Below are 19,181 nucleotides of genomic sequence, written 5' to 3'. Positions count from 1 at the left end.
AATCATCTCACTCCCTACAAGTAGATGAAAGAGATCTGGCTCACTGCATCCCCGGCCACCTGCCAGATGTAAATATAATCCTCGCAGAGGAAGATAACTCCATCCCAGACCTGAAATTACTTGTACTCAGTAAAAAAATTGCCAAGTATGGGAGGAGACAGGACAAAACGAACAAAAAACAAGAGAAACAACAGGCACTAGAAACAGACTAATGGAGGCTCCATAAAAGGGACTAACTGAACTTTAAAATAACTATGCTTAATAGGTTCAAATAGATAAAAGATAAAATAGGTAATTTTGAAAGAAAACTGACAATATTTAAAAAATTGCTTCTATTCCATTTGTAATCCCATCAATTTTATTTTTTAAATGCAAGGGTGCTACTTCTTCCAGGTAGGTCAACAGATCAGTAACAAGGAAAAAAAAAAAAAACCCTCTAGGAAAGGCAAAAAAGAGGCAGTCACACTACATTCAAGGATGCTCTTCTGACAGCGATAACAATACATTGTGTATGCACCATTCTAATTTCTAGTAGAAAACTTGTAGCTGGTTTATAAGATGCAGTTAATCATAGACACTTCCAGCCTGGGCAACATGGCAAAACCCCATCTCTACAAAAAATACAAAAATTAGCCAGGCATAGTGGCACGCACCTGTAGTCCCAGCTATTTGGGAGGCTGAGGCATGAGAATCGCTTAAGCCCAGGAGGTGGAGGTTGCAGTGAGCCGAGATTGCACCCCTCCACGCCAGCCTGGGTGACACAGCGAGACCCTGTCTTGAAACAAACAAACAAACAAACAAAAACAAACAACACAAACACTCCCTGAAACCCAGCCAACCACAGTCTGAAAGGACTTTCTGCCTTTGAACAGAGGCCTGTCTCCCTCTTCCCTTGTACACGCCCAGACACTAGCTCTACCCCTGGCCCAGAGCAGTCATGGCAAACAATAGTAATAATAACAGGCAGCTTCCATCTACTGAGCATTTGTTTTGTGCCAGGCCACTGCTAAGGGCTTTCCGTGAATGATCACGTTTGATTTGCACAACGCTTTGTGGAGGCTGTGACTCTTCTCCCCATCTTACAAACGGAGAGGCTGAGCGAACAAGTATCACAGCCAGGCTGTGAGTCTAGGTCCGCCTGCTCCTGACAGCAGGCTCCCAGGCTGGGACCCACGCCCTAGCTGCATATTGCTAGAATAACCCCTGGATGCCTGCAGCCAGAGGAGACCTTAGAACTCTCCTCTCTATAAACACTCATTTAAACTCCAACTGTGTACAGGGCCCCAGCCTAGGAAACCTGGTTTTAAGGACCCAGAACCAAGTCTCAGGCAAGTGAGAACGCTTTAATGGATCTGAGGTCTGTCCATCTCTTCTCTCTCTCCTCTTCCTCCTTTGTGGAACATAGCATCCGGCACTCAGGGCTGACACAGGGATGGGCTGGGGATGACCCTAGGCCACACACGCAGGATAGAAGGGGCAGGGCAAAATCCTGTTCTGGCCACCAGACCACTCCTAAGAAAGCTGGGTGGGGGCTGTGGAAGATGCTTCCTTCTGAAGAGATAAGGGCGAGTCCCCACTGTCGCCCAGGTCCCAGGTCCCTTCCTTGGGAGCCAGCACTCAGAGAGGAGCTAAGTGCTAGTACCCCCATTTCTAACCTGGGCGCAGGCAGGGAGGCTCGGCCTTCAGACAGGCCTCCCTCACCCCGCTGGGCACCAATAAATCCAGGATGGGATCTGCAGAGGGCCCAGGGCTCTGGGGCAGTGGAGGGCTCAGGGGCCATGAGGCAGGGCCTGCAGCCAGCCCAGACCTAGGCCACGGTGCCCCTGCCTGACTAGTGGCGTTACCTGAGCGGTTTGGTTGGGCAGCGTGGTCCCCTGGGCCAGCAAGGTAGCAGTGGGGATAGGGTGAAGAGGAGACAAAGGGAGGAAGCAAAGGGCCAGGAAGGGCATAAGAGGCAAGTGGGAGCCAGCAGGGAGGCCAGATGAGGATGGGGTGGGGGGCGAGGAGCTCAGAGAGGGGCAGAGGGAGGCTTGGCACGGGGAGGACACACGGGAAGGGGAGTGGGGCTGGACGAGGCCTCTGTCCCACCCCAGGGTCCAGGCTCCAGCAGGTGGAGAGCAGGCTGTTCCCATGAGGATGCCACCAGCAGTGGGCTGAGGGGTGACACCTGGAGGGACCTGCTGGCTCAGCATCTGCACAGAAGTCCCAGGTGATTCTGAGAGTGAACCATGGGGGTCGAGAGCAGAAAGAGGTGGAAAGGAGCAGGCAAGGTCGGGCCAGGTAAGCCGGAATGAGGGACGGTCCAAGCCTGGATGCCAGCCTGGGCTCTGGGGCAAGAGCTACCGAAGTCCTGTGGCTCAGGCTGAATCAAAGGGGAGGACAGGCAGCCTGGGGTCACCTCACCCTGTCACGGATTAAGAAGGAAACGGGTGAAGGGGAGGGAGGGGAGAACAGGGCTGTCAGCTCCGCTGCTGGACGGGCCACACCCAACACCCAGATCCCACCATGTCCCCAAGCCTTCCTGCCCTCCAAGGCCCCGGAAACCCCAGACCCCGGCCCCTCCCCACCCCACTCCCTCAATCCCTGGCAGGGAGCAATTAAGCATGTTGGGGAAAACTCACCCACAGGCCCTACAGCTTCAGGGAAGTAACCCTGGGGATGTGGAAGAGCTGAGTCTCCTCAGAGCTGGTGGAGCTGCAGCATCGAAGACAGAGTGAGCACGGCCTCGCCCCAGACCCTCAGCCCAGACACAGCGACAAACCCAGAGCCCTGAGGGTTTCTCCTCTGAAGCCCTGGCGGGGGATGGGAAGGGTCCCACGAACCTACGCCCGAACGGATGCAGCAAGAAGGGTAAGGGGCAGACATACCGGGGAACTTCCCAGCTCTCCAGGGCTCGGTCATGAGCCTCCTGTGCCTGGGAGGCCTCAGGAGGGGCTGTGACAGGGGACCCTGGCGGTGGAGAGGACACCTCCCTGGCCCCTGATGCTGCCTACAGCCCTGGCAGCCCCTCACCTGAGGCGTTTCCGGATAGGACGGAAGTATTTGGAGGTCTTGACAGCAAAGACGATGCTGGGAATCAGGAAGAAGGTGCACCATGCCAGGCAGAACCAGAAGGCATTCTGCAACAGGGCTTGAGGTCGGCTCACCAACTCACGTGGTACCCAGCCCCACCCAGCTGCCTGGTCATCAGAGCTGGGGCAGGGGCCATGCCTGACTTCACACCCTGCTCACCCAGCCCTCCCTGGAGAGCAGGAAGGCTTGGGGACTTGGTGAACGAGCCCTGATGAGCTGGGGCACTCACCCAGGGGTCAGCCATCATATCACACAGGATCACATGGCTGTTGTCCAGGGCTCCGGAGAGGGGCTGGCAGGTGGCGATGCGCTGAGTCACCTGTGGTGCCAACACGAGGCAGGTGATACAGAGACACCCTGACCCACAGGCGCACACCCACATTCAATTCAGGGAGAGGGGTTGACAGGGACACAGATAGGCCTGGGGACACCACTGGGGCCACCGCACACTCCTACACACATGCAGAGAGGCAGGTACAGACAGATGGGGACATACCCCACGGGCTCCTCGCTGGCCCTCCCCTTTCCATCTGTTCACCAGCCTGGATTAAGGCCTACTATGACCCAGCACCGTGCTTCAAGCCACGCTCACTGGGGAGGCAACACGTGTGTGTGCGTGCGTGCACACACACACACACACACACAGGCACACAGACACACTCAGGGTATACCCAGATCCCTGCCACCTAGTGTGGGTGTCCAGACAGCTTGCAGAGGCTGTGTTCAGCAAGGGTCTGCAGTGGGAGGCAGGCTTTGAGGATTGGCCCTGGACAAGCTGGGGAAGGGGCTGGCCCAGGGAAGAACCTGCAGGCCAGGTGTGAGGAAACATTTTGGAGAACGCCAACCCTGCTCACACTCAGCTAAGGGAAGGGCTGCAACAGAGGTGGGGTGGGCAGAGCTCAGCCAGCAAGCAGGGGTACAGATGCCAGGTTTGGGAGTTTGGGTTTGATCCTGAAGGCCTGGGTCACCCCCAAGGGGCTCTGGGGGTGGGGGCAGGGCTGAGCGGAGTGAACAGCTGGTCTGCTGGGGCAGGGAATCGGTCATTGCTCTGAGGCCCCACTTACCTCCTCTCTTACCCAGGCCACGTACTGGGAGAAGTAGCCCATCTCCCGCGCCAGGAAACACTCACTCACCTGCAGGAAGGAGAGGAGGTATGGGCTGCAGGGGTCCCGGAAGCAGCAGTGCCCCCCCACCCGCGCCACCTCCCATGCGTGGCAACTTGAGGACAGTCCCAGCTTTCCTGGGAGCCACAGTGAGAAACTGGGACTGGAGAAGCCTGGGGTGGAAGCCCCTTCCCCTGTCCCACCCACCACTCACATTCCTCAGGATCCTGGTGGCCCAGGCAGGCAGCTCTCCTTTCAGGTAAGTGACATTGGCTAGGACATCTGAGGTCTCCAGCTGGAGGGGATGAGAGCCTCAACTCAGTGCCCTGCATTCACGCATCCATTCATTAATTCAACACACACCACGACACACTCAGCAGGAGAGGGTTCAGCCCCCACAGACAGGCCAAGGCTGGTGATTCCCCAGGCTCTGCTGCCACCCCATCCTCCTCCCGACCCCACCCACAACCTGGGCAGAGCTCTGAGGTCCAGAGTGCGATGGGCTCCTACTTCCTGCCTCCCTCTGCAGCCCCCCTGCTCCACCACACGTCCCCACCACCAGCAGCCACCTGCAGATTCGGGGCAGAGGACTCCAGGGCCCTGACGCTGAGGTTGAGCTTTGCCTGTGGAGAAGAGATCAGGGCTGGTTAGGAGAGGGGAAGGGAAGGGGAGGGGAGGAGGGGGGAGGAGAAAGGAGAGGAAGGGAGGGGAGGGGAAGGGGAGAGGAGAGAAAGGGAGGGGAGGGGAGGGGAGAGGAGAGAAAGGGAGGGGAAGGGAGGGGAGGGAACAGACTCTCAGAGCTTCCCTCCCCTTTCACTGTCCCCTCTCCAGCTCTCCCCTCCCCCAGGCCCCAGGCTCCCTGGGCCTGCAAACTGACCACAAGGCTCTGCTGGGGAACGACCTTCTCCTGGTGAAGGTTTCTGAGTCCGTGGGCCTCCTTCTGCAGCCGCTGCCCCAGCACAGAACTGCCCTGAAAGGATATAAAAATCAGAACGGCCCCACCCAGGACAGGCACGTCCATCCCTCACCCAGGCTTTCACTCCGACATACCAAGGGGAAGTGAGAGTGCTGGGCTCAGAGGCAGAAAACCGAAGCCTCCATAAGCTCCAGGGCCTGATCTGGGTTTGGGGGGCCTAGATCCAAGTTCTAGGTTCACTCTAGCTTGCTGGGTGCCCCAAGTCAGTCATAGAACATGCCTGAGCTGCAGGGGCACCTGCGGAAATTGAGGATGCTCCTGGCTCTGCCCACCCTGTGGGGTTGTTGCGGGGCCTATGGGATGTTTCAAAGAGAACTTTTAAACCCTAAATAGCTATAAATATAAAATGCTATTTTTCCCCTCAAGGGCAACTGCCATGACATCTCATCCACCCCAAAGTCCTCACAGCCCCTGTCCCAGCAAATCCTGCAAATGGAGCACAGAGAAACACCTGCCCAACTGCGTGAGGCCAGAAAGTTATTACATCTGCTCTGAGATGGAGGACGGTCCACCCAACAGATGAAGAACCTCTGGCTCAGAGACACTGCATGTCTTGCCCAAGGCCACACAGCCAGTGGGTGGCAGAGCTTGAGTAAGAACTGATGCTGCAAAACCCTCTAGCCCAGCCAGGGGTCAGGAGCCTCAGGCCTCACTGGTGGTGGTCCTCAGTCCCCTGCCTTTGCCCTCACATCCTCCCACCCTCTCCTGCCTCCCAAGCCCCCCGTTTCTCCTGCTGCCCAGTGGGGGCCCTGCTTCCCTCTCACTTGGGCCTGGGCCAGTCCTTCCAGCTCCTGGGCCAGCTGCTCCATGCTAGTCTTCACCACAGGCCTCTGGATCTGCAGGTGGACAGGAGAGGCCAGGAGGGATGAACCCAGCTCCCCTGGGGCCCACGACCACCCGCTCCCAGCCTCCAAATCCCCAGTCTTATCAAACAGAACTGACACCAGCTAAGGGTATTGTGACAGATAAGTCATAGTGGGTTTTCCCTGGAACTGTGAAATATTTCAGACATTTTCCCAATGAGATAGAAACAGTAAGAACAAATAAGGCACCTCTGGTGTCACTCAAGGAAGAGGCAACTTCCCACTGTGTCCGCTGCAGCAGTGGGTTCAGAACCACGAACAGTGACACACGCTGCTGGGTTAGGGGAGAGGGTGTCTATTCCCGTGTGACCTGGGTGGTGGCAGGAGGACGAGCCCAGGGACACATGATCTGGGGACACCTCCACAGGAAGAGGCCCCAGGAAACGTGGAAGAGCCCAGAGCTGTGATAAGGCGAGATGCACACCCCGCTCCTCTGTGGGCCCCTTCGTTCCATCACCACCTGGCCGAGGAAGCCCCAATGAGGTGCCCACCGCTGACCTGAACGAGGAAGTCGGGGTAGTGGACGCGCTGGAGCCCGCTGCTCTGCAGGGCCTCCAGGTCCCGGCGGGCGGCTGAGCTCAGCAGCTCCAGGCTCTGTGTGTCTACTTTCAGGCTCTGCAACTCCTGCCGCAGCTTGTTGGTGTACTGGGAGGGCGGGGGCAGGATGGGAGTCATGCCCAGCTGCTGAGCTAGGACCCCAGAGATGCTCCCCTAAGCGAGTCGGTCACCAGGCGATATGGTCTGGATACTTGTCCCCACCAAATTTCATGTTGCAATGTGACCCCGGGTGTTGGGGTGAAGGTGGGCCTGGTGGGAGGTGCTAGATCACGGGGGCGGATCTCTCACGAAGGCCTTAGTGCCGTTGCCCGGGTGATGAGTGAGTTTCTGCTCAGTTAGTTCACGTGAGACCTGGTGGTTTGACAGAGCGCGGCACCTCCGCACTGGCTCTCTCGTTCCCTCTCTCCCTATGTGATGTGCTGGCTCCCCTCGGCCTTCTGCCATGAGTGGAAGCTCCTGAGGCCTCCCCAGGAACGGGTGCTGCTGCCACGCTTCCTGTACAGCCTGCACTTAAACCTCTTTTCTTTATAAATTATGCAGCCTCAGGTATTGCTTTTTTAAATTTTTGGTTGGGGGAGGGGACAGGGTCTTGCTCTGTTGCCCAGGCTGGAGGGTAATAGCACAAGCACAGCCCACTGAAGCCTGGACCTCCTGGGTCCCAGTGATCCTCCCACCTCAGCCTCTCGAGTAGCTGGGACTACAGGTGCAACACACCACACCTGGCTTTTAAAAAAAATTGTATAGAGAGGGTCTCCCCATGTTGCCTAGGCTGGTCTTGAACTCCTAGGCTCAAGTAATCCCTCCACCTCAGCTTCCCAAAGTCCTGGGATTACAGGCGTGAGCCCCCATGTCCCGCCTCAGGTATTCCTCTATAGCAACGCAAGAACAGACTCACACGGCAGGCCCTCAGGGCCCCCTGCCCTGGACACCCCAAGCCCCAGACAGGCTCCCCGTAGGCCCCTGTCCCAAATGCCAAGACCTGGCCTTCCTCCAGTGCCTATCTGGCTTCTGGGCCAAGACACAGACCTTCCCTGGCCACCTGAAATAAAATAGCTTTCCCATCCCCCCTTTATCCCATCAGCTGTGTCGAGGCCTTCAAAGCGCTTGTTGCTCTGAAATGATGTTACTTAGAGGTTAATTGTTCATTGCTGTCAGCTCCACAACAGTGGGGCTTTGCCTGCCTGTTCTGCCCCAAACCCCCAGCATCTAACCCGGAGGCTCATACATGGTGGGCAGGGTACAAGTTTGTTAGTTGTGTGAATGAATGAATGAATGAATGAATGAATGAACGCAACTGCATTTTCAGGAAAGAGCCTCAGCATTTTCCTACTATCACTGGAAGAGATTTAGACGTCATAAAATGCAGCCCCAGTGTTTAACAGATAAGAAACTGTGGTCAGACTGGAGCATCCACTTGCCAAGGTTACACAGCTGGTTAGAGACTGCGGCCCAGCTTGGCTCTCCTCCCCGCATCCCTCCAGGTTGCCTTCTCCCGGAGGAGAAAAGGCCTGGCCCTCTCGGGTGGGGGCCTTCGGGCCGTGTCTCAGGCATCAGTGGCAGCAGCTTCACGAGAAGTGGGGAGATGCGTGGTGCCCTCCCCGTGCTCTGGAAAGCCCTGTGTCCTACTCATGTCTGCGTACCCATCCGTATCTCCTTTGAGGACAAGGATTCTTACAACCACTTTGGGTACGTTGTCAGGCGGCCTCAAAGGACTGCCCAGTGCATCTGAATCCAAAGCCCAGGACGCCTCCCCTCGAGAGCCATGGCTTCCTCCCAGCAGGGGATGGGGGCTCCTCTGCCCAGGGCCCTGGTTCATCCCTCCCTGGCCAGCCTTCCTCCACAGGGCAGTGTCTCGGCCTAGCACTGAGATATCGCCTGCTCCAGCGGCCTCCTGTCTGGTTAAAGAGGCGGAAGGAGGAGTGAGCTGCATCACTGTCCCAGGTTGTGCAGTTCAAGACACAGAGTTGGGACTGGGCCCTGTGGCTGTGCTGTCCGTGGGCCGAGGCTGGTTGGTTGATCCGGGGGTTGGAAGGGTTTCCCGGGATGATGCAAAATCAGGAGTGAGCATGCTCTGTGTTTGGGGAGGGCGAGGGGAACTGGGGCCAGGGGATGGTGGGTTTCCCCAGCATATGCTTAGGAGCCTGGAAGTCGAGGAGGGAATGTCTTTCAGCTTCTGTGCACCATGAGGAGACAAAGTCCATCCCTCTTGTGAAACAGCCCTTCCTTGCCTTCGTTCTAGAACTGTCTCTCGCTAGCATTGGCGAGTGTCTCCAGTTCTGCACACCAAGTCCCAGCAAAGCCCAGGGGTTACAGGAAGAGGCTCGTTTGTCAGCCTGGGGGTGGAATCCTGCCGCCGCCACCTCCCACCTGCGTGAGCTTGGCAGGCCCTCCCCCAGCGTTAGCCAGACTCTCCACTGTCCTTGTCACTGCCACGTCCTTCCCCAGCCTCCCCCTCCCAAGTGGAGCATCGCAGACAATGCCTGTCCTCAGCCAGGACACATGTGCCCCCTCGTCCTCCTGCTCATTGTCACCAGCTTTTCCTGCTGCCACCTTGGCTGTGCTTGGGGCTGGACATAGCCTTCAGGTGCACACGGACCCACCCACACACCCGGAAGCTTCCCCAGAGCTGGTGACTGGGCCTCTGCCCTCGGGCACCTTAATCGCTCACACGGACTTCTCGGGTCTCCTGGGTTCAAAGAGACGGCGCCTCCACAGAGGCAAACAGACCGGAGGAGGTAATCTGAGGAGGGGATCTGAGGAGGGGATCTGAGGAGGGCTCCTCACAGGTCTGGAAACGTTCTCACCTGGCTGATATCCAGATGCTCCTCCAGGTCGTAGGAGTCATTGAGCTGCAGGACCGTCCAGATCGCTGCCCCTTTCTTGCACTGCCTGAGGAGGAGTGCAAGAAAGCCTTGCACTCCTTGACGACGAGCCTTGGGGGTGGCAGGAGGGACACTGGCCCTCCTCCTTCCTTCCCAGTCCCCAGCTCCGCCAGGCTGTCCGCTCACCGATAAGCTTGGCGGATGCTGATATTCTTCCTCAGGCCAAGAAGGTGCGACAGGTTCATGGACGGGGGCAGGTTCCCTGGGGTGTCTGCAAACTGGGGATGGGGCAGTGAGAAATGGGCACAGAGCGGGGTGGGGATAAGGCCACCCCAGTCCCCTAGGGCCTGGCGCTGTGCCGCTGTGGCACAGCAGAGATGAGGGGTAGGAAACATCCCCTCACCCCAGCTCACACCTGGCCTCTCACTCTGGTGACCTCTGGACCCTAAATCCTTACAGGAGCTCTTCCCACGAATCCCTAGGAGGGGAGGCCGGCCTGATCTTCTGCAGAGAACCCAGTCCAGCATTGCAGCTCACTGGGCACCAGGGTGCCGGCTCCCAGGCAGTGTTAGGAGATGAGAGGGCATGGGTCAGGGTGCCATCTCTCAGGTCCCTGCCCTGGGGCCTGGGCAGCATCTCAGGGACTCATGGGTGCTCTCTCCCTCCACCATCCACTGGCGGGTTTCTGTCTCTTTCCTTGGCCATGTCTGTCTCACTTCTCCCCTCCCTCTCTCCCTCTTACCCCGACCACCACTTTCCCCCAACCCTCCTGTCTGCCCATACTGCCCCCTACCTCCCTCCCCAGGAGGGCCTGTGACCAGAGACGGGCCTACCTCAAAGAGCTCGCCACTCTCCCAGCTCCGGCACACCAGCGTCTGCACGTTGCCGCCCACCAGGAAGGTGGCAAACACCAGGAGGATGAGGGGGGCAGCAAAGAGGAAGCTGAGGCCCACACCTCTGGGGAAGGCGAGAGGCAGGACTGAGGGACAGCAGGGACTGGCCGCCCTGACCATACCCTCTGTCCCACCCGCACCCCAGGGCCAGCCTGCTCAGCCAGTTGGCCCCAGGACAGAGCCTTCAGAGGAGAGGAGCTTGGAGGACTTGGCCTCCTGGGGAGGAGGGAGAACCCAGAATTCCTGACTGTTCCGGCCTCACCTTCACCCCATCCCTACCCTGTTCCTGGTGCCCGGGCTGGCCCTGGCAGCCTAGAGGAGAGAACAGCTGTTTTGTTCAAAGAGCCAGGACTAGCTGGGCTCACATCTATAATCCCAGCACTTTGGGAGGTTGAGGTGGGAGGATAGTTGAGTCCAGGAGTATGAGACCAGCCTGGGCAACAGAGTGAGACTTTGTCTCTACAAAATTTTAAAAATTAGCTAGGCGTGGTGGTATACGCCTGTAGTCCCAACTACTCGGGAGGCTGAGGCATGAGAATCACTTGAGCCTGGGAGGTTGAGGCTATAGTGAGCCATGATGGTGTCACTGCACTCCATCCTGGGTGACAAGAGCAAGACCCTGTCACAACAACAACAAACAAAACAAAAAACAAAACAAAACCCAAAGAGCCAAGACTGCTGACTTCTGTGCCTGGGGCCCGTGGAGGTGACCTGCTCCAGGACCCAGCACTCAAAAGGGTCACCTGGCATGGCCAGGCATGACCTGCTGACAGGGCAGAATCCCAGCAGGCCTGAGGAGTAAAGATCTTAGACCAGGGGGCTCGAAGGGCTTATGAGGTCGGCACAGCCCCATGTCAGGCCGTGAGGCTTGGAAAATGAAACATGCGGTGGATTTCAGCCCCCACTTACCTCTTTAGCCAGGCACTCTTGTTCAGTGAACAACCTGTACAACTGTATGTGGCAGACTTGGCCTTAGAGACCGTCTAGTCTGGGGTTGGCAAACAGATTCCACCTCTGGTGCTGTTGCCTATGGGTGGTGGGGGCCGCCTGGAAGCTGGGGTAAGGACTCTAGGCTATGTCTGACTCAGGGGAAGGAGTGCCCATTAGATGCTACGGCAGTTGCCCCTGCTGTAGGAGGGAAGAGCTCCTTGTTGGCCATTCCTGCTCTGGTTCAACCCCTTTATTCAGATGATGACACTGGCAGCCACGGGAGCTATGCTTAGGAGCGAGAGTAATCGGCCAGCCCCGTAAGGGGGGACCCTTCCCCTCTCCCAGCCCTCTCTTACGCCATGAGGAAGCGGGCTCCAGCTTCGCCCTTGGCTTCTGGGTGGCTGGGGTCCTCCCTGGCAGATAGGCCCCAGATGCCCAGATTGAGGCCCAGCAGGTTGCAGAGCGCCACAAGCAGGACCACAGAGCACAGCACGCAGCCCACGATCCACCTGCCACAGAGAGGACACGGGTGTCAGTAAGAAGGGAGGTGGCTGGCACCAAGATGGACAGATGCGGGACCTGGTGGCTGGGTGTGGCCTCTAACCCCAAGGCCAGGGCTTCAGAAATGCAGATACAGACCCTTCCTGAGGCCCTACTGCTCTTGTGTGGTCTCCAGGCTCAGGTTCCGAGGGCACACAGCCTGGTAGGGACTTGGAAGCCTGTGGAGTCAGGGGTCTTGGCTTAAAAATATGCAGAGGCAGCCGGGCGCGGTGGCTCATGCCTGTAATCCTAGCACTTTGGGAGGCCGAGGCGGGCGGATCATGAGGTCAAGAGATAGAGACCAGCCTGGCCAACATGGTGAAACCCTGTCTCTACTAAAAATGCAAACATTAGCTGGGCGTGGTGGTGGGTGCCTGTAGTGCCAGCTACTTGGGAGGCTGAGGCAGGAGAATCGCTTGAACCTGGGAGGCGGAGGTTGCAATGAACCAAGATAGCTCCACTGCACTCCAGCCTGGTGACAGAGCGAGACTCCGTCTCAAAACAAACAAACACAGAGGCTCAGTATAGTCAGGGGCTGATAGGGGCTGGGAATGGGGCTCAGGGTGTCAGGGTGGCATAGAGGTTGGGCTGCCCACCCCATCCCACCCTGTGGGTGCCCAGCACCTGTAGGTCTCGTATCTCTGCACCTCCTGCAGGTAGGGGCGGCTGCTCTCCTCCACCTCCTGCAGTGCCTGGGCCCAGCGGGAAGCTGCCTCCGAGCCTGGGAACCCTTCAGCCAGTGTCCTCAACCCTTCCGGCTGCTGGGCCACTGCCTTCTTCAGCTCTGCCCAAAGTAGCAGGGACTTGTGGGATGCGGAGGGCACCCTGGGGCCCAGGAACAAGACAGGGGGGCAGGAAGAACATCTGGGAACCACAGAGGGAGGACAGTCCCCCACCACCCCAGTCCTCTCTCAACAAGCCTCTCTGGCAGGGGTGGGGTGGGAAGCTGTGCCTGGCAGCTGCCTCTGATCCTTGCGGCCTAACCTTGCACCACGCTGGACATCTGCATGGCAGCCAGGGTTGGAAGGGCGTTGAAGGTGCTGTTCTCCTGCAGGAACCAAGTAGGGATGGGCCTCCCCATCTCTGCCCAGGGTTCCCTCTTGGGAGACCCCAAAGTCACCAGGCCTAGAGGGAGGGCCGCCCTCAGTGCTCCCAGCTTCCCTCTTTTCTCTTGGTCACTGCCCTCCTCTCCCCTCCCTTGGCCCAGCCTGACTCAACTTGTAAAAGGTTGCTCCTCCCGGACCTCTTCTTCCTACCCCCATCCCTCTCCCACCACTGCAGTGAACTCTCAGCTGTCCTCCACACAACTGCCAGGTCTAGCTCCTGAAAGTACAGCTCCAGTCCACCCAGCCTCGGCTCTGACTTCCTTCCTTCTGGAACCTTCCACTCCAGCCACCCAGCACAGCTGACTCACCGTTTCCCCAGCTCCAGGTCCTGGGTCCTGGACGCTGACTCACAACACCGAGTCCTCCCCCTTGGCCCATCTCCACCCGAGGGAGCCGCCTGCCCTCTGGGCTCAGGTTGGGCACTGCTCCCTTGCCACCCCCAGACGCCTGCTGCCTTAAAGGTCCCAGCTGTCCCTTCTGAGCACAGACTGTGTGCACACCAAGGATGGTCGTCAGGAGTCCCCTGCCCAGGGTGCTGTGTGGTGGGTGGGACCTCAAGTCTTAGGTTCAACTGGGTTCCTGCCCAAAAGGGGGAAACAGAGGCCCTCACTTGGCAGGTGAGGGAGGAATCAGGCAGACCGGGTGGCTCTCACCTCCTGGACCATGCTGGAGAAGTTGGCCTCGGGGACACCCTTCAGCTGGTGCAGGACATGGTCCACAGAAGGCACCTGAAATGGGGGAAGGTGGGTTATTACAAAGGTCAAGGAGAAGCCTGAAGGGGATCCCTGAGGGCGGATGCAGGGGGCAGGTGCCTCTGAACCCCAATGTCCTCAAGTGTAAAATGGGGACTGCCATGGCTCCTACGGCCCCTGGAGGCAGCCAGAACTCGAGGAGCTCACACACGTGAAGCTCACGCAGAGGGCACGGCCCGGGGAGCACTCTACCCACAGCCAGGATGACCGGCATTAACCTGGGTGGGTGGGGCAAGGGAGGAACATTGGTGAAGGGGACTGGGAATTTGCCGGATCCCAGGAGCGGCAGGCAGCCAGCCCTCCATGACTTTAAGAGGACTCTGTCCTGGTCTGCACCTGGCTGAAGTCAGCACCCAGCTCCAGGGTGCGGGCCCGGCTCAGGGCCCCTGCACAATCTCCCTGGCACCCGGCCTCCTGCAGCAGCTGGAGGAGGCGGTCCCGTTGTTCCTGGAGGGCTGGCTCCAGGTCCTGCTGCCCGGCCTGCAGCTCCACCACTGTAGCATTCAGGGCTTGCAGGTGTTGCATGGAGACCTGCAGGGCTGAGAGACCCACACCCAGCCTGAACAGTGGCCCCCATAGGCATCCCAGAACTCCCCTCCCCCAGCCAAAGGGACCTGCAAATCATTGACCTCCTGCCTACAATGGAAACTGCCCCTGGGTACATCAAGCCAGGGGAAGGGGGCTGGATCCTGGGGTACAGCGATGGGGAAGTCATAGGTGGGGCAGAGGCAGCTCAGGAAATCCAGGGCTGGGGGCAGGTGGGACTGCCCCAGGAGGACACCCGCTGGGCTCCACACTATCCAGGGGTGGCTTCAGCTCACCCTGGCCTAAACTGCCCACGGCCGCCAGCAAGGGGTACACGGCGCTCCTGAGCTGGGTGTGGACCGCGCTCCCAATGCTCACACCGACACCTGCAGGGCACACGGTAGTCTGCAGGGTGAAGCCCCAAGAATGGAGGGCCCCCCCCATTCCCATCCTGCCTCCCCAGGCCCCACCGGGCTCTGCAGAAGCCAGGGGGTGGAGGGGAGTGGAGGAGGGGCAACACGGCTTGTTCCTCCAGCAGCTGAGTGGTGGCCACTCTTGCTCTCCAGCCGGCCTGATCCCCACCTCTACCAGCCTGTTCCCAGGTGGGGTCCAGAATGAGGGAGAGGCCCCCACTGGAGCCGGCCCACCTGCCAGCCCACAAGACCCTCACCATCCAGCTCCTCCAAGACGCGCTCCTGGGGCAGGGAGAACTGCTGTGCCACGGCCTGCAGCTCCTAGGCAAACACAAGTCCCTGAGGCTGCCCTTCCTGGTCACCAGCAGTCCTGACCCCCATCTCTCCCTGGCCCCTTCCCTGCCCCTGTGGCATCCACCCTGAGGGTGGTGGACTCTCAGGCAAGGCGGGAGAGGAGGTGGCTTTCAGATGCGCTGGTGATGGGCCAGCGAGAGCCCACTCGGCTCTGTCCTGCCGGGGCCTGGTGCTCACAGGGGCACATGCGGGTGAGGGGTAACAGTGCTCACTTGGGGGACATCAGAGACCAGGCCCCGGAGGCTGAGCAGGGTCTCAGGCACGGCCTCCACGCTGGGGCCCATCTGTTCATGCGTGCGCTGGTTGGTGACTAAGGCACAGATCACGCCAATCCTGTGGGAACGGAGGGAGGAGGGAGGCGCTTGCGGGGTCAGAGGGAGCCTGGGGCCACAGCCCGCCCCGCCCGGGCTCTGGGCAGTGCCTTACAGCAGCAAGAGGGTGGTCAGCAGCAGGAAGACCGTGAGGGCCGCACACTCACAGGCCAGCGCCTTGTGCTCTGTCTTCACTCGCCCCCCGCAGCGCTGGCGGCAGCGGCAGCAGCAGAAGCAAAGCCCGGCAGCGGGCACCAGCAGCAAGTAGAGGCCCGCGACCACGGCGCACACCACGTAGCCCGCCTCGTACCGCACCACCTGGGCAGGCGGCAGGGCATGAGGGGCGACCTGACCCCCACTGCCCAGCCCTGGCTTCTGCCGGAGTCCAGAGGGAAACCAGAAGGGGCGGGAGTGCCATCGGGGGCATGGCCTGCATCTCACGCAACGCGTCCCAGAGGCGACCGCAGTCTTACTGCTCATCACCATCTTACACAGGAGGAAGCTGCAGTTCAGGAAGTTGCAGCTCCCTGCAAACCTCATTGCCAGTAAATGGCAGAGCTGTGGTTTGCATCCAGGTCTGCGGACGGCAGGGCCCACAGAGGAGGGGCGAGGATGCCCGAGCCCCCGCCTGGGGACTGAGCGGACTGGGGCTTTTCTGCTCCCGTCCTGCTGCTCACCCCGGAACTCCCTCCCCCAGCACCTTTCCCCAGCTTGCTCACCTCATTCACCTTCACGGAGGCCAGCTCATTCAGCAGGGCCTTTACCAACTCTACCGGAAAGAGCCAAGCTGAGGATATGAGGGCAGCCACCGCCCTGCCCCGTGTCCGTCCTCTCCCCACTGCCAGGGTAAAGTGGCTCTGAGGCAGGGCTCCTGCCACCACCATGGGACCCTCGCAGGAGGCTGCATCACCACAACCCTGCACCATCCTGCCCTGACCTCAGCACTGCTACAGGAGGGTGAGAGAGGAGAGGCTGCAGACCTCTCCTCCTGGACCCTACAGGTCAGTCCTGAGCCTGGGCAAAGGTGGAGAAGGGGCCTGGCCTGGCAGTTCTTCCCCTCAAGCAGCAAGGGACAAGACTGGGAGGGTCCTTCAGCCACTCCTGGACCACCCAACCCAAGCACCACTAGACTCAGAGGATGTCTGAGTCGGGTCTAATGTATTTCTAATGTGACCTCCTCACTTTACAGACAGAGCACCTGAGGCTCAGAGAGGACACAGGGCCTACCACAGTCACACAGCAGGTTCTGGAGCCCGCCCCGGATCCTCCGCCTTCTACCCCAGGAAGACGGCCAGTGCCTGTTGGGCACATCTCATGGCAGAGGGGGACAGAGGAAGCCTGGCTGGGGACCCAAATGCTGAGGCCCTCGCCGGGGAGGTGCACACTCACCTGAAGGGAAAGGATTGAGCTGCACCACCGAGAGGAAGCGGTGCACGGTGCCGTAGAGCGAGTCCAGGAGTCCCGGCGCACGAACTCGAGGGGCCAGCCACCGGGCCCTGGCTGCTGGGGTGAATGTCAGGGGCTCTGCCGGGCCAAGGGACTTGCAGTCTGTGGCCCCCGCTGCCAGCTGACTCAGGGACAGCCCCAGGCCCAGGCCCAGCAGGGGAGCCAGCAGAGCCAGTGCGTGCCTCATGGGGTCAGGAAGGTAAGGGGCTCAGGCTCAGGCTCAGGCTCAGGAGGGAACAGGCAAGCCCAGGGCAGGCCGTGCATCCTTCTCCAGCCTCTGTCCCTCTCTCCACAGCTCTCAAAACCTGCCCAACAGGTTTGGGTTCCTGAGCTACCTGGCCTCCCGCCTCCCTACCTGCCTTGGAGCATAGGAAGGGCAGGGGTGGAGGCACAGGGTAGGGGCAGGGCCAGGCTGGGACCGCCCTTGGTGGCCTTGGGTGGAAGCCTGGGCTCCCCACCACCCAGATCCTTGCAGGCAACGGCTGCCTCGAGCTGGGTCCAAAAGGTACCTCAGCAGCTTGGAACTGCCTAGAGTGGCCCCATTTCAAATATTCTGTTCCGTGCCCAGCTCCAGCAGCCCCGTCCGGGAGCTGGGAAAACAGCTGCTTGGTGAAGCCCTGGCCACAATGGTCATAAGACCAGGCACACAGGGCCAGGACCCAGGTTCGCTCTCCCTGCTTCATCTGGAACCTGCTCTGTCCCTGCAGGTCATGCCCGGTGCCCGCTGCCGGGCCCATCCGGAACACAGGCCCACCCTGACAGGCACAGGCCTTTGGAAGAGCAAATCCCAGAGGTGTGCCCTTTGGCCTGGCATACCTCATCCAGTCAGCAGTTGAAAGAACTGATAGGATATGACCAGAAATGTGTCGGCACAGGTCGCTGTTTTGTGAACAGCTGTATGCCCAATGCCCAGAAAGTCGCCTACAGCTGAGCAGGTCATGGAGAAATCCACTGAAGGGCTGGAGGAAATCAGAAACAGTTCTGAAAGCCACCACTGAGGAACGGGCAAAACGAGCTTCTTACATCACACACTGGGCGGTTGCTAAGGAACATGCTGTGGAAATAAATGTCTCTGGTGACTGAAAAATACTCACACGCACTCATAAGTGCAAATAGCAGATTACAGACCAGCACACGCAGTAAAGGTGTAAAACGGTGATCATTTCCACAAATAGAAGATTATAGACCAGATGGGAGGCTGAGGTGGGTGGATCACGAGGTCAGGAGATGGAGACCATCCTGGCTAACACAGTGAAACCCCGTCTCTACTAAAAATACAAAAAAAAAAAAAAAAAAAAATTAGCCGGGCGTGGTGGCGGTGCCTGTAGTCCCAGCTACTGAGGAGGCTGAGGCAGGAGAATGGCGTGAACCCAGGAGGCGGAGCTTGCAGTGAGCTGAGATTGCACCACTGCACTCCAGCCTGGGTGACAGAGCGAGACCCCATCTCAAAAAAAGAAAAAAAGAAGATTACAGACCAGTACACACAGTGAAGGTGAAAAACGGCGGTCATTTTTCAGTGGAGTGCCGGCAATTTTTCATTTTCTTTTGCTCACGTGTACTTCCTCATTTCTGTGCACTAAACGTGTGTTACTCGTATTGAAATAAGTAATTGAAGTTTGTGAGTTTCCATGGCAGCTCCTTGCCCCTGACTGGGAGCCTTGGAGAGAAGGGCTGGCTCCGTGGCTCCCAGGACCCCCAAGCTCAGCCCAGGGCAATAGTTCAGGATGGTCTGCAGGGTGGGTGAGTGGCTCAGGGATGTCTGGCTGTCCCTGGTAGGGTTATCAGGCAATTAGGGCCTTACCTGTGATTCAGGGCTGAGCCCATAGGAGAACTCTTACACTCCCCATTGCTGCCTCTGCGGCTTTCTCAGAGCCAGGGGACGAGAGAACACAGTGGTAGAAGGTATAGTCCAGTTAATAGTGGGGCGAGACAGGAAGAGGGGCCTCATCAAAGGGTGAGGATCAGGGATACAGTGAAGAATAATAGTCTAGGGGTGTCCTGGCACCCTAGGCCTGGTGGGAGCAGGCTGTGGACCCCAGAGAGGGTCCAGGGCCAGCTCCTCCTGTGGGGTTCCGACCCCAGAGTGTGCAGAGAGGCCCCTGGCCACACTGCCTATGACTGTGTTGTGAAGCTCAGTGCAGGCTGTGCCCACCTAGGCCTGCCCACAGCCCTTCCTCCCGACTCACCTGAGCCCAGCATCTATGTTGGGGACTCCTGGTTCCCCAGAGGCTGCACTGAGGAAGGGCTGGTCTCTCCAGGGCCTCACCGCTTCTCCCTTCTCCTTCTCCCTCCAATTTAGGCTGTTAGAAATAATGCCTTCACCTGGGATGGGCTTTTTTTTTTTTTTTTTGGGACAGAGTCTCGCTCTGTCGCCCAGGCTGGAGTGCAGTGACCGGATCTCGGCTCACTGCAAGCTCCGCCTCCTGGGTTTACGTCATTCTCCTGCCTCAGCCTCCCGACTAGCTGGGACTATAGGCGCCCGCCACCTCGCCTGGCTAGTTTTTTTTTTTTTTTTTT

The 19,181-nt window shown here is 58.9% G+C and overlaps 1 protein-coding gene across 2 annotated transcripts; it reads right to left on the bottom strand.

Moving 5' to 3' along the window:
* Positions 1–345: 345 nt before the first annotated feature.
* On the bottom strand, positions 346–17,847 carry PROM2 (prominin 2). Of its 2 annotated transcripts, XM_017860519.1 has the most exons (24): positions 16,608–17,847; positions 15,938–15,987; positions 15,334–15,536; positions 15,120–15,240; positions 14,811–14,874; positions 14,437–14,526; positions 13,952–14,154; positions 13,517–13,591; positions 12,742–12,805; positions 12,382–12,541; positions 11,574–11,726; positions 10,228–10,351; positions 9,581–9,672; positions 9,377–9,461; positions 6,513–6,659; positions 5,916–5,987; positions 5,053–5,145; positions 4,745–4,798; positions 4,390–4,470; positions 4,137–4,205; positions 3,302–3,391; positions 3,013–3,119; positions 2,622–2,694; positions 346–2,404 (listed from the first exon to the last, which is right to left on the bottom strand). In XM_017860519.1, the coding sequence occupies exons 1-23, from the start codon at positions 16,849–16,851 to the stop codon at positions 2,631–2,633; spliced, it is 2,505 nt and encodes an 834-aa protein (XP_017716008.1). In that variant the 5' UTR covers positions 16,852–17,847; the 3' UTR covers positions 346–2,404; positions 2,622–2,630. The 2 variants fall into 2 exon arrangements, with proteins under 2 accessions (XP_017716008.1, XP_017716009.1); XM_017860520.1 differs by lacking the exon at positions 15,938–15,987 and having other exon boundaries at positions 2,229–2,404; positions 16,608–16,678.
* Between the last annotated feature and the right edge of the window lie 1,334 nt (positions 17,848–19,181).

The sequence above is a fragment of the Rhinopithecus bieti genome, unplaced genomic scaffold, assembly GCF_001698545.2.
Source record: "Rhinopithecus bieti isolate Rb0 unplaced genomic scaffold, ASM169854v2 scaffold_54331, whole genome shotgun sequence".
Classification (NCBI taxonomy): domain Eukaryota; kingdom Metazoa; phylum Chordata; class Mammalia; order Primates; family Cercopithecidae; genus Rhinopithecus; species Rhinopithecus bieti.
This window is presented reverse-complemented; position numbering and strand designations above follow the sequence as displayed.